The sequence below is a fragment of the Lepidothrix coronata genome, unplaced genomic scaffold (genome assembly GCF_001604755.1).
Source record: "Lepidothrix coronata isolate B3197 unplaced genomic scaffold, Lepidothrix_coronata-1.0 Scaffold159, whole genome shotgun sequence".
Classification (NCBI taxonomy): Eukaryota; Metazoa; Chordata; class Aves; order Passeriformes; family Pipridae; genus Lepidothrix; species Lepidothrix coronata.
The window spans coordinates 1,492,186-1,508,806 of NW_016690339.1; the positions used below are offsets into that span (position 1 = coordinate 1,492,186).

General features: G+C 39.3%; 1 protein-coding gene across 1 annotated transcript in view; it reads left to right on the plus strand.

The window, feature by feature from the left end:
* NELL2 (neural EGFL like 2) overlaps nucleotides 1–16,621 on the plus strand; it is a 148,314-nt gene that overhangs the window by 55,096 nt on the left and 76,597 nt on the right. The window contains exons 10-12 of the mRNA XM_017829184.1: nucleotides 8,357–8,448; nucleotides 11,117–11,219; nucleotides 14,251–14,379. Of these exons, the coding sequence (XP_017684673.1) occupies nucleotides 8,357–8,448; nucleotides 11,117–11,219; nucleotides 14,251–14,379 (324 nt within the window). The remainder of the gene's footprint in view (nucleotides 1–8,356; nucleotides 8,449–11,116; nucleotides 11,220–14,250; nucleotides 14,380–16,621) is intronic.

Here is a 16,621-nt window from a genome sequence, read left to right on the forward strand (position 1 = left end):
TTGCATTGGAGTTGTCTTGGTCTGGCAGACTCCTGTGCTGTTTATAAACCTTTAATATAACTGTAATACAGTGGTCATATATTGCTTTTCTTCTCTTGTTACCCTCTAAGGCTTTTGTCTTGGCATTTGATTTTATTGTTTGACATTTTGCCGTGAAAGTTATTTGAGTATCGCATGGCCAACATAGTTAATTTGTCATAAAATGGTCGGACATTTTGATCGCATTACTCATGCCCAGGTTTTCAGAATCCTATGTTTAGAGTCCAAAATACTCCAGTTCTGTTTAACAAGCAGAATTTGGTCTGTTGCTCTAAAGCTAAAGTTTTGCATGTCTGTCAGTAGAACTGTTTTGGCTGCTCTATTTAACCGAGCTGAAGTTGCCATGGGAGTGGCAGTAATGCAATTTTTAAGAGAAGGTGACATCAAACACCTTGTACAGATTAGATCTTTGCTTACCAGGAGACAGCTCCCTTTGTGCAATGTGATGTCCATTGACTTTGATTGGCTGTGGGCTCTTTCCTAGAATCCCTTGTCTGGCAGCCTAATTTATAAGTTTTACTTCATCTATTAGGTCTGTTTGCCTCAGCTGAACTGCTATCCACAGAGTTTTTAGTCACATTTTCACGTACTTTTTCAGTGTTCAAATTGCTTTTTTAGTCTTTAGGAATGCCTCAAGGAACCCTCATTCCAGGGCTCAGATGAATTCTGTAGAAGATTTTTCAGCAAGAACATGTAGGATAGATGAATTATGTCATTTCCTTGTAGTAGTTGATAAAAATATAGGAAACATGAGAGGTAGGGGAAGGAATTTATTATTTTAGATTGACTCCTTGCCAATGTGACTAAGCAGCCAGTTAGTGTTGTTTGAGGTGGCTCACACTGTAGATGCTCTTAAGTGATTGTAAAAGCAGTGTAGAACAATGACTTTTTGTTTTAAATGTAATAGAGACATTTAGCTTTCCCAACGAATAAGAAATAACACACAAATAGCAATTGATTCCTTACTATGATAAAATTTCAAATAAAATTTTCTTTTTTCAGCTGGGGAAGCAGAAGCAGATATGTGCAGCTTTTCAGCAGTGATTGACTGGAAAAATATATAGCAATATATTTTTTCAGCTTGAAGTTTTTGAATTGTTGAGGGACATGGCATGAAATGAGTCATGTCTTCAGCCTCACTGACTGCGGTAACAGCAAAGCTTGTGCTCTCCAGAAATTGAGCAAAGATGAAATAGTGCCCAAATCCCTGCAAAGATAAATGGAAAAGGGGTGAGAGCAATGCCTAGTAATGATATGGCAGTCAAGAGAGAGAAATTCAGGAAAGGTGACGATTATCTCTGTGTATACTTCTAAGGATAAAACCACACTGTGGTTTTGCACTATGTAAGCTTGCAAAATAGGATTAATGGGACTTACACAATGCCTAAGCCTTGATCTCTCAACAGTAGAAAATGTAATCAAGGAGATTCCAAGGAGGAGGTTGGAAAATTAAGTGAATGAGACAGGTTTGGAGGGCTTTTTTGTGTGTGCTAATTTTGGGTGAGTTTCCCCCCTCCAACAAACCAACGTAAATGAACAAAGAATGCAGCAACATAGACTTAATTACCAGATTTAAACTGAACATTTGTAAATACTAACAAATTTCACAAAACTTCAAGCCCCATCTGCCATTCATCAGGCATCTTGTGTTCTTGTGAATACAAGAAATTAAAGTGGTTTGAGGAGTTCACCAATGTGCTAAACTTTCTGTTTTCTCTTGGTGATAAGTCTGAGCCCGAATCAGCTTAGATACCATAGGGAAGTGTACAGGCATTCCTTATGGGAAGGCATACACAGTCTAGACGGTGAAGGTGATAAATACAGAAATGCGAAAATGTACTATATGACATCCTGAGAACTCAGCCAACGTAAGACAGGAGTTTGCTAGGTAGTGGATTTTGCATGGACGTTTTAGAAAATGCAAAAAGAAAGTGTCATTTGGAGGCAAGGGAAGAAAAAAAAGGACTGTGGAAGAGAAGTGATGGTTTGACAAACTGTTGATAATTCACTGAGCCAGTGGGCTCCTGAAAATTCCTTTTGCTGGATGAATATGGAAAAGATGCCATATCATGACAACGTGTTAAATAATACTGCAGAGAATAGCTGTATTATCACTACATCTGTGTAAATGTAAGCAGACCTTGCTAATAATTTTTCAGACCCCGTACACATAATTACCAGTGCAATATTTGATCACTTTCTGTATACAAATAGATCAAGTGTAGTCAAACTTCTGAGCAGGTGTTGTAGGCTTCCTGTTTCATCTTCTTAGAAGCCTGTGCTTTTAATAATATACATTATTTTAGGTACTGGGGGAATGTGGAAATTTGATGGCAAGAGGAAATGGTTGATGTAATACAACTGTAGATGAAATCCTACATAGGCAATAACTATCAAGATCTGGAACAACTTATCATCACGTAATGTCTTGACTGTGACTCACTCTGTCGAATGAGAGGACTTAGGAAGATGAAAGATTATATGCTTCCCCAGTGAGATACCAATCACAAACTAACCAAAATATCCTGGGAAGCATCTAGCCAAGCAGAAATTAAATCTTCGCTGGACTTTTCCAATTACACAATACTAGTCCAGATGTTCATGTTGCTGAAACATCTTTATTTTTGAAGGAAAATAAAGACAGGAAACACCAGCATCATGGGATGTTAACTGGCTGTGACAGTTGCTGTAATGAGACAGGAGGAACATTCCTGTTCCACACTGCCTGGATGTGGGTTCCAATGTCTTAGGATGAAAGTGAGGCAGAAAAAAAGTTGGTAGCTTTGTCATTCTAGAAATCTTTCCAAGTATGCTCTGTACTTACCTAACCAGACAATCTTAGTTTTTAGAAGCCTTCAGATAACTTGATGGAAATCTACCCTTTGCTGTTTGTCAGGATGCCTCCTAGGTGGGCAGTGGAAGAGGAGTGGGCTGACAAGAGAGCAGGAAAAAGACAGAGGCATTTATGGCAGTATTGAGAGAAGAAAAGAAAGTGTGCACTGACAAACTTATACCATCGCTAAACCCACTGATATCTGTTTTGTTAAATAAATACAGAGCCAGGGGTACTGTTGTAGATGAAATGCCTTTGTGTTTTCAGCTAGGTTATCATGGGTGAGAAGAGAAAACTCGAGTGATAGTGCTCCAATTTAGAGCTTCAGAACGTACCTTAGTTCTTGCTGCTTTTTTATGGAAGGAACTGCCCAAATATGGTAGAATCCTTCATGTTTTAGGGAACACTAATAGAAAAAAATAATCCAGGTAGTCTTTATTTTGATGATTTTAAGAATAAATATCCCTTTTGAATGTAGTCAGTGAGAGCAGCAGTACATAAGAAGACATGCTTGAGTTTGTACTTAAGAGTTGTCAATTTATTTTCAATTAATTTTTTTCAATTGGGCATTTCTTACCTGTTGGGTTTTCTCTCTTTTCTTAAATATAGTTTGGTCGCTCTGTATAGACAGGTCCCTGATACCCGGGAGCTTTAAAATCTTGCTGACAAAGCCACAGCAAATTGCTTAGAATGTTTATTTAGGAGAGTTCAATGGATGAGATGTAATTTTCTTAGCTGCCCAGTGGAAGCAAGGTCAAGTGACATGGGAAGAATTCAGAGATGCTGCTTGCCACTGGAGGGAAGAAATTCATGTGGCCAAAGCGCAACTGGAGTTGAAGCTGTTCAGAACTGTGGGGGACAATACAAAGAGTATTTTTTCTAATATATTAATGTCAATAGGCAGTACAGAAATATTGTTGGCCCGTTCTAGGATGAGGATGGTCATCTCACAAACAGGGGCAGATGCAAGGTGTCTCTGTCTTCAACATGGATGACAGACCAAGGGGGTAAGTGCCCTGAACTGGAGGACCTTGACTGTGAGAATGATCAACTCCCAGTCAACCCTGGAATTGCACGGGATCTGGTGCTCCAGCTGGATTCCTATAAATCTATGGGGCCTGATGAAATTCTTCACACAATCCTCAAAGAGCTGGCTGATATAATTGCAAAACCTCTCTCAATGATTTTTGAGTGGTTTTGGGAATCCGGAGAGGTTCCAGCTGGTTGGAAGTTTGTCCTGATTTGTGAGAAGGGCAAGAAGGAGGACCCCAGAAGCTACAGGTCTGTCAGTCTCACTTCAGTGGCTGGTAAAGTTATGGAGAAGATTATTCTGGGAGGTATTGAAAAACACCTGAAAGACAATGCAGTTATTGGTCACAGCCAGCATGGCTTCATGAGAGGAAAGTCCTGCTTCTTCAACCTGATTTCCTTTTATGACAAGGTAACCCACCTAGTTGATCAACAGAAGCCAGTTGGTGTCATCTTTTCATCTTTTTGGATTTCAGTAAGGCTTTCGATACTATCTCTCACAGGATCCTTCTGGACAAACTGTCCAGCAAACAGCTGGATAAACAAATCACATGGTGGGTGAGCAACTGGTTCATGGGTTGAACGCAGAGGGTAACAGTGAATGGGATGACATCAGACTAGTTATCTGTCACTAGTGCGGTCCTACAGGGCTCCATCTTGGGCCCTGTGCTCTTCCACATCTTCATAAATGACTTGGATGATGGACTGGAAGGGATACTAAATAAGTTTGCACAAAACTGGGAGGACCCGTTAAGTCCCTCAAAGGCAGGGAGGCCCTGCAGAGAGACCCTAACAAATCAGAGGACTGGACAATCACCAACCATATGAAGTTCAACAAGGGGAAGTGCTAGATTCTGCACCTGTAATGGGGTAACCCTGGATGTTCATACAGACTCTGGAATGAGATGCTGGAAAGCAGTGCCATGGAAAGGGATCTGGGGGTCCTGGTCAATGTCAAGTTGAATATAAGTCAGCAGTGCCCTGGCAGCCAGGAGGGCCAACCATATCCTGGGAGGCATCAGGAAAAGCATCACCAGTCGGTTGAGGGAGGGGATTGTCCCACTCTGCTCTGCACTGGTGTGACCTCACCTTGAATATTGTGTGCAGTTTTGGGCACCACAGTGTAAGAAAGATATAAAGCCCTTATAGGATGTCCAAAGGAGGACAACAAAGATGGTGAAGGGCCTCGAGGGGAAGCTGTATGAGAAGCAGCTGAGGTTATTTGGCAGTTCAGCCTGGAGAATAGGAGACTGAGGGGAGACCTCAATGCAGTCTACAACTTCCTCACAAGGGGAAGAGGGGGGACAGTTCTCTGTGGTGACCAGTGACAGGGCCTGAGGGAATGGCCTTGTAGTGGGTTGACCCTGGACAGATACAAGGGGTCCAGCACGCGTACTGTTGTCAGCAGGCAGCCATCAGAGACAATGAGTGCCTCCGGTCCTGCTCCTTGCCTCAGCTTTTATATCTGGGTTGATGTCATATGGTCTGGAATATCCCCTTGGTCAGTGTGGGTCAGCCGGCCTACTTGTGTCCCCTCCCAGGATCTTGCCCTTGACTGAAGAAGGAATGTTACAGTGCTGTGCTCAGCAGTAGCCAAAACATGGGTTTGTTATCAACACTCCTCTAGCTACCAATGCAGAGCACGGCACTGTGAGGGCTACTATGGGGAAATAAATTCCAGCTCCACCAGACCCACCACAGACCTGAAGTTGTGTCAGGGGTTAAATATTAGAAAAAGGTTTTTCACCCAGTGGATGGTTGGATATTGGAACAGGCTCCCCAGGGTGAGCCTGTGACCGCTGGGTCACAGCTCCAAGCCTGACAGAGTTCAGGAAGCATTTGGATGATCCTCTCAGGCACATGATGTGACTCTTTGGGTTGAGTCTGAGCAGGGATAAGGGTTGGATTTAGTGATCCTTTTGGGTCCCTTTCAACTTCACATAAATTTTGTTATTCTGTCATGGCCAAGTGTTGTGATTGTGGAGGTGGGAATGTGAACACTACTTGAAATTTCTGGGACTCACACAGGCAAATGTCTTGAAACATGCACTCTGCTGCCATGTTCTAACCCTCGAGAGTCTTCGAGTATATGAAGATACATGGGAAAGGGCCAAGGGCAGTCTGGGCAAAGCCATCTCTCACACACACAGACTTTCTAAGTTTTCCTTGTTTCCAAGGCTTTATGGAGGAGAGCTGATTTTCTTGCAGAAAGCATTTGTGATTCTGTGTCACTGCATTACAATGGTTTCATGTGCCAAGACTTCCAAAGGCTGTTGGTGGAATAAAAAAATAACTTTTGGATTTCACACTAGGCTGGATGTGTTCCCTCGATGGCTCTTCTGTGTATGTTATTTTCTGTGTTTCTTTGAAGAATCAGAGGTTTATTGCTGTTAATAAGAAGACTGGGCTTTGAGGCAGTTTGGGTAATTTTTTTTTTAAGATGTCTGTGTCGTCTTACTCATATGTTGAGAATATTTTGGCTTTAGGAGTGTGTATTTTCCTCCAAGATAGAATGACAGTGATTTTGATGTATTTTGCCTTTCCTGTGAACAGGCATAGTCTGCCTATTGGGAACATGAGGATGTGTTAAGTTAACAGTTCTTTGCCTTTGTGTGGTCCTCGGGTATTGCTGTACTTCATTTTTTCCTGTCACATGTAGTTGTTCTTAGAAACTTGAAATGTATGGGGCAAGGGAGAGGGTTTAATGTATGAATATTTCGGTTTAGTGTCATGGGCTTTAACGCATAGAAGGTGATATATATGACTGGATGATTGTCTTGTCCTGTCTGGATTCAAGATCTCTTAGTCCCTGGTAAAGATTTATATAGAATTTTTTCATATACTTCCTTCTAGAAGAGCTTGTTTTCTGGGACAGGAAAGAGACACTGTATTGAGGTTTTTTGACTCTGACTTTTCTTTGTGGATGTTGTACAAACTTCCTCCTTCTGTTAGCCCTAGGACTCTCCTCTAGACTCTCCCCTTTGGCTCTTTTCTACACTTTCTTTATTAAGTCTGACTTTAAGCTCTGCTGTTCACGGGATTTGAAGTGTTGTAACATGCTGGGATATTAATTCTTGAAAGTGCTGTGCAGGCTTATATCACAAAAGATACTTCATATTTTATAAGGTATAACTCATATTTTTGAATTTAGAAAAACATTTTTGTTGGTGTACCTATCACTTCTTTTTCAACATCAGTTACAAAATTTTACTTTTTACATGCTGACAAATTAATAAGAAGGAGCTGCAAATTAAAAAAAAGTAAAGCAGAAATGAAAATAACAGGAGTAATGATAATTAATATAGGTCATGCAAAATAAAAACAAACAAAAAACCCCATTCTTGTACTTTAGATATTTTAAAATGTCTAGAAGTTGTAGTCTATTTTAGCAGAATAAGTAAATCTCTCTGTCAAAGTATAATTGATTTGCGTCTCCATATCAATGATTAGCAAATTAGACCTCTAACATGTAATCTAGAACTTGGAAGTTGTAACCTACTCCTGTTATTTCATGATTATGGTTACTTGATGAGCCTTGACTGTGTCCTAAGCAACAGAGACAGACATCTGATTTTCTATACCTAGCAGTTATGTTACTCAGCCTTTATACTTTGCATAATGTAGTTGCAGTAATGGACCCATTAAAAACAAAAAAAGCAAGACAGTTTGCTATGAAGATCTTTTATGTAACTCTTAAATACTGAATACGAACTTTAGTGAGCAATCCAGTATGAGCTGTGTCAGCATGCAGCTGTAAAACCCGGTGCTGCCAGAGCACAGGAATGGCACCAGGCCAGGTCATGGTATAATAAACACCAATCCTAGGGATATCATTCTGTTATTTGATCATTGAAGACTTGAGTCAGTTCCTGTACAGAAAATTCATATACTCTAATATACTTCAGCAGTAATGGTAAACAACTAGGATAATCAAGATACAAATACATAATGTTTAAATGAATGTGATGAAACATCAGAGGACTGTGATAACAAATAAACATGTGGCTTCAGTGATCAACCTTCATCATGTGACTTTTCTCTTCAAGAAACTAATTATCTATTCATGCCCTGGCACTGCTCTCACAGTTCCATCTTCCTGTGCACACCTGAGCTGTGTTGCAGGCAGTCATATCTTCCTTGGTGTCACCTGAGACACGTCTCTTCTAGTGTCTCAGTAGCTACCTGTACTCCATATTTCTTCAGTATCCTTCACCTTCTACTTATGTGTGCTTTTCTGGTTATTTTTGGTTTTTTTTTCTCCTCTGATTTTTTTTTCTTATGATATACAAGAGTCCTAGAGATGGGTTTAGAATATTCTTGCAGCCAGTTCAGTCTTTTCATTTTGAAATGCAGTTATCTTTAAGAAAATGTATCAGTTCTATAAACAGAGTGCCAACACTTTTATACAAAATCACTGTGTTGTTTTTTTTATTTTTTTTTTGTTTTCCTCTGAAGCGGTGTGTGTATTTGAAGGCAGAACCTACTTTGAAGGACAAAGAGAAACTGTGTATTCAAGCTCAGGGGACTGTGTTCTCTTTGAGTGCAAGGTAAGAATACTGTTGATGGAAAAAAAATTCTTGCATGTTAGAATTATCAAAGTCCCACTGAAACAAACTTTTGAAATACAGACAGGTCTACCTTTAGAAGTGACAACAGAAAAGACATTTAATAGGTCCTGTGTTTATTTTGTCTTACTGAGTTCCACATAAAATTTTGCAAATAAATTTACTTTGCATAGCTGGAAGCTTTGATGATGCACCTTGACAATCAAGCAGCATTCTTTCCTCCCTAGATATCATCTCCATGATCAGTAGTAGAACAGCAGCAGACTACCTTATGTTTCCATGTGCGGTGTTACTGTTCAAAATTATGTGCTCATGTGTAAGGGGGGCATAATTTGGAATTCAGAATAATTCTTAGAGGAAAATCTAGAGAAAAAAGAAGGAAAAGAGCTGATACACTAGGTGTCTGGTATTTCTGGTGATGGAAATGGGGCAGGGTTATGCTTTTTATTTGTAAATAGAACATGCTTGTTACTGAGTCAGTCTTGCCGTGCTGCCTGAATAGAGCTGATCTTCAGGGCATAAATGCACCCCAGGGACAGCTGTGAGTTGAGAATTGCACAAACTGCTGCAGGGGAGGGATGGGAAGGAATCATGTCCAGTTAGAGAGCTGTGTGCTGTGGAGTGGAGTTGAAAACCTGAACGCACATTTCTAGGGCAGAGAAAAAGAGGGGAGCAACTCCTCTGGCCATGCAGCTCTCAGACCAATTTCTGGAAATCTCAAACATTTTCATACAGTTGTTAAAAAGTATGTTTTACAAAGAAGAACTGGGGACTCTAGTCTTACTGTTGTTGATTTTAATCTTTGTGAGCTTACTTCCTGCACTAGGTGCTTTGAAACCCTTTTGAGAATGGAAAGGAGAAACTGGCCAGAAGTAATTTTGGATTCAGCTGTAGACTTTTCAGGGCTGTGAGCTCATATTTTGAACATGACACCTGAGACATGAATTCTCTGATTAGTCAGTGGATATAATTAACAATCACCAAAAGTTATGTGAGGTTGCCTTGTGTTTCTTACAGCTGGCAATTGCGATACTGTATGAAAAAAATGCCTCTGTTGGCTGGGTTAGTCTGTGTTTTGCTGATTAGACTTGTTTGCTGGTAGGCTGCCTCACTGTCCTGGTAGAAATAGTAAGCAGCAACTTTAGCTGATTGAAATTTTGCTTTTTCAAGGACTGAAGTACACACAGTTTCTGCTGAACAGCCTTGTGAATGCTAATTCAGAGCAGAAAATCCATATACTATAAACTATGTTGGTCAGTTAGGAATTCATAGACAGGCACTATATTATTACTATTCAAGTTCTCATAAGAGGATATAAGTAATTACTTCAGGCCAAGAGATATTAATAGGAATGATGCAAGTACTGATTTCATGCTTGAAGTCTTATACTGCTGTTATCAAGGCAACGTCCTTTTTGTCTGCACGTAATTAGAAATATCATGTTTTGTTTTGTTTGTCTGCTGCAGTTGTGCATGCTATAGGCATGCACTTTTCTTTTTGAATATTATAATTATCTTCCAAATTAGAATTTATAGAAGAATTAAATGCAATCCAGACTACCCTGATTGATATTATTTCTATCAAAGGTAAATTTATCTTGTGGGATTTCCTGATTTTGTTTGTCCTGGTGTAAAGCACATCTGTCGTTGGTTTGCTTTACTGTATTATCAGATTAAGGTTGGTTTCTCTGTCAAGATTGTTTAAGGTAAAGTCTGAAGTTTTGATGTTGACCATTGTGTTCATGTTCATCTTTATATTTCATGCTTAAAGAGGATTTAAAATTAAATGCTAGACCCACAATAATAATAATACTAAAATAACACATGCAATGGCATATGCATGATTTTAGATGCTTTCCTTGCATGCAGAAATGCAAGGTCCTGAGTTCATTGAGCTCTTATTTTAACCAGATTGTTTATTTTAAGGCAGATGCCTCTAAGGAACATACTGTTGTTTGCCTTGTTTTCTTTCTTTGTCATATCATGACTAGAGCACTGCAAAACACATTATTTAGGTCCTAAAGGTGGCACATCTGTGGTAGCCAGATTGCTAAGGCAATCATTTTGTGTGGTCATACTGCAGTGACTTCATGTGACCTGCACTGAGTGCCTGAAGATATTTAGATACCATCTTGTGGTATTGTACATTTCCAGATGCCTGATGAAAACTTAGCTGAGAAACCCTCTCTTTCCTGATAGGGACTCAGTGCCAGTTTCCTTCAGTGTTACTACCACAGCAGTGAGATCAGAGATATTCCAGTTTGATTTTACTTGCTGTATAAATATCAAGCTTCTTTAAAGTATTCATTATGAGGACCCTTGCTTCTGGAATCTACTGCCTCAGTTTTTGAGAAATAATTGTTACTCTTTCAGGCATAATGTTAAGAGAAACTTCTGAGGCAAGTTGCTTGACAGATAAGAGAAGAATAAGAGTTGTTGCCACACTTTTGCTTCCTTGAAAAGGTTTGAGTATAGGGGAGTTCCTGATGCTTCTGTTGTGCTATGTTGTCCTGTCAAATGGTTTTTGAAAGTACCTGGAGTTTGGCCTAGACAGCTTTTTGTTTGTATATTACAATGCTAAAACTCCACTAAAGTTATAATTTTCTTTGTTTCCTATCTCACAGTAGTAATCAATTCCCTCACTTTAACAGGACCACAAAATGCAGCGTATTCCGAAAGACAGCTGTATAGCTTTGAACTGCCCAGAATCTCAGCAGATCCCCTTATCTCACAGTTGCTGCAAAATCTGTAAAGGTAAGGTAATAGCAGGATATATATAAGCTCAGTGAGCAGGACACATATAAGCTCAGTGTAATTTTCCATTCTTATAGATTATATAGACTTTTTTTCTGATAATCTTGAATAGGACACTCATATGCATGATATCACTGTAAATCTTAGGAAGCTGAATAGGTAAGAACTGTTACCTATTCAGATCACTGTGTGATCTGAAAATTGTTTGTAAAATGCCTAGTAGTGTAAATTCTGTGAAACACATTTATATGTTTTATTCCGGCCAAAGATGAGTGCAAAGTCAAAGAAATCATATATATACTTAGTGATTTAATACCCATCACCCACTCCAGTGTCCAAACAAAATGGGATTGGAGAAATATCCATGTTCACCAGCATCTTTCTGAGGTGCTTTGAGATATCTCTTTCAAAGAACTGTTCATGCTATGCAGTTGTTCAAATACTTGAGTAACTTGTTTACCTGTTTGGGTTTGTAGTCTGCATCTATAAGCAGGAGCTTTAGGGAATAATTTCGTATGCTGCATACCTTTTTGTGTTACACCCAGTCTGATCCTTACCAAAGGACAGAGGTATAGGAAGTGCTCTGTGTCCTTGGCCCACTCTTTTGATCTGGACTAATACTGGTATCTTCAAAGCTATGAGCAATTGCATTTTGAAGTGACTATGTCTGTTTCTTCTATAGCTAAATATGATAAATTGATACCTGGCATGAAAGAAGATGTTAGACTCTTGGACTGATTTTAGGTATACTTCAGTGAAAGTAAGAGTGCAGCTATAGTTGTTTCAGTGCTACTCATCGCAAACATGAAGATTATGATTAATGACATCAAGCCTAGAGATAAGAAAGAAAAAAAGAATTTAAGAGGAGATAGGTCTTGCAGTCTGTCCCAGTCAAAAAGGATTTTTTAATGATAATTTTCTATAAAATCTTCAATGGCTTAGAAAAAATTCTGTTTCTTGTGCCTGGTGTAGCTGGAAAATATCTTTTGGTTGGGTGCTTTGTGAACATTTTCAATCCTCCCTGAACTGTGCTAGCTTGGCTTCTCATGAGCTGAGGAGCTTATTCTTTAAACAAGAAGTTGCTGTAGGCTGTTATTTAGCAGCATGTATTTTGCTTATTAATACAGCTGCTGCATAAGTGTCGAGAATCTTAAGAATACCAAAAAATCAGTAAAAAAGCCCTCACCATTTCTGGATGACCTGTATCCTTTCTGGATGACATGTATCTTCTTAGTTAGTTAATGCCAAAATCTGATACAATCCAATACAGGCCAGGAAATCCAGAATATTACTTTGCCATGAACTCAGGATTCAATGGGAAGGAGAAAAAAAGGCAAAGAGTAGATGTCACTATGGCCAGAGGTTGCTCTTGACACATACACACACACTTCTGCTGTCATCAAGGAGTACTGAAGACCCTCTAACATGGTAAAAGGGTAGAGCATTTTGCTCCTTAATGTCCTATGTTAGATACCAGCACTGTGGTAGCTGTGGTAATAACATTACCTAAGCATATCTATAGATTGCAGAGGGACAATCCACAGCAGGAAAGAGAGAAAGAAAAACATTAGCCTCTCATCACAGTAGGTCTGTGATGTTTCCAACATGACCATGTCACAGGGTCTCAATACCAAAACATTCTGCCTTTACAGGCTCTTCTGTTTCCTTGTCTTGTTTTGCTTTGTTCCTGTTGCTTCGCACTGTTCCTGAGCTGTCCAAGTGCAAAAGACCACTTTGACCTGACCTGGGCACTCTGTACTTCTTGGAGTGCTTGTTTAACTAAGCTTCTGTGAGGTTAGGGGAGGAAGCTCTTTCACAGCAAAGTATGAAGAAGAAACCAGGTGGAGTGATAAAAATAATAATCTTTACTGCTAACAAATAATGTTTTTTATTTTGCAAGAGTCTTGTGTTACAGCCTGATTCCAGCTTGCATTACAGCCTGATTCCAGCTTGCATTCTGTAGCTGTTGCTGTTATACCACTCCTGGTTCCCTGAACCTGACCCATATTCCCCAGTTCTCCTGTGGTTTTGAGAGAAGAAAATAGTTATTGAAAAACAGTACTGTTGCTTGACCAATTCCAATACTTCAGTGAAAGAAGAAAACTTGAAACAAATAAAATTAGTGATAAAACAATGAAAGAGACAAGCTCCACACCTTTATATACAGATGTGGAAACTAGAAGCTTCAAGTCAGTTACTACAACCAGCTAGATTTCAACACAATAAAGGATGATTTAATGGTGTTCAGCAACATAGCATCATTAAATTTCATGAGAGCAAACAGAATACATTTTAAAAAAAAACCCTACTGAGTTTCCAACCTGGAAAAGAACTTAATAATCTTAAAAATATTTAATTAAGATGCAATGGAAAATGGTCACAGTAAAAAGGAAAATAGGAAAATAGGAAATAGGGATGGCTAAAAGGTGAGATTTTAAAAATAAAGTTCTCTGGAATGGAAGGGGTGATGCAATAAGGGAAGAGTATTCGGTCAATGGAGCTTGAAAGGAAGAGATAAGGGAAAGATTAAAGCAAAATAAGTCAATGTTAATCAAAGACTTCTGGTTAAATGTGGAAGGATTTTACAAATACGCCTGGGAACAAAAAGTGCTAGGAAAAAAGTAATCCCACTAGTAAGTGAGATGCTGAATGTCTAAAGCTACTGAGCTCTTTTAAAAATGTTCAAACAAACAAAAAAAATGACAAGAAATATATAATTAAGATGTGTCCTGTAAAAATACTTAAGAATGACAAGGAGACAGTAAAGGGATTTAAGCAAGCCAGCTATCCAGCTGCTTCAGATCAATGCCATAACCTGAAATTGAATTGAAGACCTAGAAACAGTCTGTTCTTGTGGCCTTTACTACTCTTTTCATCCATTTCATGCTTGGTACAATTTATTTTTCTATATCTCACAGACAATAGAAAGGTATTCTTTGACCTAACAGAAAAAGATAGGACTGTCTTTGACAGGAATGTTTTATAATCCCTGGATTCTTTTTAATCTTCAATCATGCTTGTTTCTGTACAGGCCATGACTTTTGCACTGAAGGACATAACTGTATGGAGCATTCTGTCTGCCGAAACCTAGATGACAGAGCTGTCTGTAGCTGTCGAGATGGCTTCCGAGCACTTCGAGAAGACAATGCCTACTGTGAAGGTAATACTTTGTACAAATGCTTAGCTCTGTTGTATAAGTTACTTTGGAATGAATGTACTGGTTCATAAGTTGTCAAAGGGATAGACCTATTCAGTGCAATGAATTAGGTATGCAAATGTTGATCAACTAATCTCTTCAATTAAGTTCTTTAAAAAAATAAAAAATCTGATCAGCATGGAAGTGACCAGTTAATATGACTGAGGTCTTGAATTAGAAACATGCTTCTATCTTCTCTGTGGTGACCAGTGACAGGACCTGAGGGAATGACCTGAAGTTGTGTCAGGGGAGGTTTAGGTTGGATATTAGAAAAAGGTTCTTCATCCGGAGGGTAGCTGGGCACTGGAACAGGCTTCCCGGGGAAGTGGTCACAGCACCAAGCCTGACAGAGTTCAAGAAGCGTTTGGGTGATCCTCTCAGGCACATGGTGTGACTCTTGGTGCTGGTCCTGTGTGGAGCTAAAAACTGGACTTGATGATCCTTGTGGGTCCCTTCCAACTCAGCATATTCTGTGGTTCTGTGGTAGAAAATTTTCCTTTTTTTTTCCGTGATATTCAGATACTCAGGCAATCTAAAAGTCAACCATTTGAAAAACGTAAGAGTATAGCAGTTAGTTCCTCTTTTCACTGCTACCTGTTCCCATTCTCTCTCCCCAGGAAGTAAGAAATACAAGACTAGTATTGTTAATCACACTGAGTAAAGATTTATTATTTGAATTGCTCTTATGGTATCAGGGAGCAACAAGCTACAAGCTACAATTGAGCATAATCAGGTGAAAAAAACTTCATCCCCACTCCAGCAGCAAAAAGTCAAAATCCACTTCACAGTTTCTTAGTGTTTGTGCTAACTGTTGCTGTTTCTCATGAAAACCCTGATTCTGCAAACACATAATGCCAGTGTCCTGTCAGGAGCTTCTTACTATGAAGCTTAAGTGCTGGCAACAGAATGGACTTTGACTAATAAGCGGTTTGGTTCAGATAAAATTGAAAGTCAAGCATCAGTGAGTAGAGTTTAAGGTACTCTGCAGTCCCACCTAATACCTGCATTGTTCTCTGGTGATGCACAATAAATGGGTAGAATCAAGGCCTTTTGAGGTTGTTCCTTCGGCTGAACTCTGACAGAGTTAATGCTTGCAGCTTGCTTGAGTTAGTAGCTGCATTAATGTCAGTGGGAATGCTCATGTGTAGATTTAAATTTGAGAATTCGTGGCTGTTTTCAGGAAAGGAGTGTATCATTAATTNCTTCATATACATCTCTACTTAGTTTATGGTAAGCTTTCTGATTGAAGCTGGTTCTGAGAATTAGAACTAAATATCATACAGAAACAAATCCCTTGCCCCTCATCATGTTCCAGCAGGCATCTGACATCAGGACCTGCTGTATAACTTTGAACATCAACCACTTTTTATCCCGTAGCCCCTGGAGACTATGCTGTGGCTTAGGCTGTGGATTTGCATTTCTGGGAACTCACAAGCCATTTCCTGTTTGAGGGGATTGCTGTAGCAACGAAGTTATGGTGAAATCAGGTGCTTTGAGAAGATTTTTTTCTGTGGCTCTATTGTCACTCCACTGAATGAAAGCAGAAAAACAAAATATGCCTTCTTAGTGATCTTTGGGTTGCTCAAATTAGTCTGTTGCTTTGTGTGGAACTTGCCAGGCGTGCCATAAGCAAAAAGAAGAAAAGAAGCTTTTTGATCAACATTGAGAGTGAAATGTTTGATGAGGACAAAGCAGATTATCATATGTGAGGCTGATGCATTTATATTTTAAGTACATTTACCAGTTTGTGCAATACATGATTTCAATACGGGGATTTTTTGAGAAAATTTCTTGGCCCCATTGCTTCTGTATAGGTAAATAACATTGTTTCTGGGTAGTAATTATCAATCTGCTTAACTACTTTCAGAGGATGTGTATAAGTGGGGACACATTATTTACAAAGAAATAATAATTTTCCGTACTACTGTGTTTGAATGCATTAAATTCTCACTTAAAAATGTTCCTTTTCCAGGAACACTTGGTCGCATAGAAGCTAAGGGGAGTAAGTCCCATTAAGAAGATCTGCCCATGTGAGCAAAGCTCAGGAGGTTGGATTCTTTCCATAAGAGGAAGGAAATCCTTCTCCCAGCCAAGGGTGAAGCTACCTCAGCAGGAAAAACAACCTGGCTTTGCTGCTGGTTATGTGCTGTAGCTGCAGTGTAGGCACCACACTTAACTATGCACGGTTGATACATGGGTCCAGACC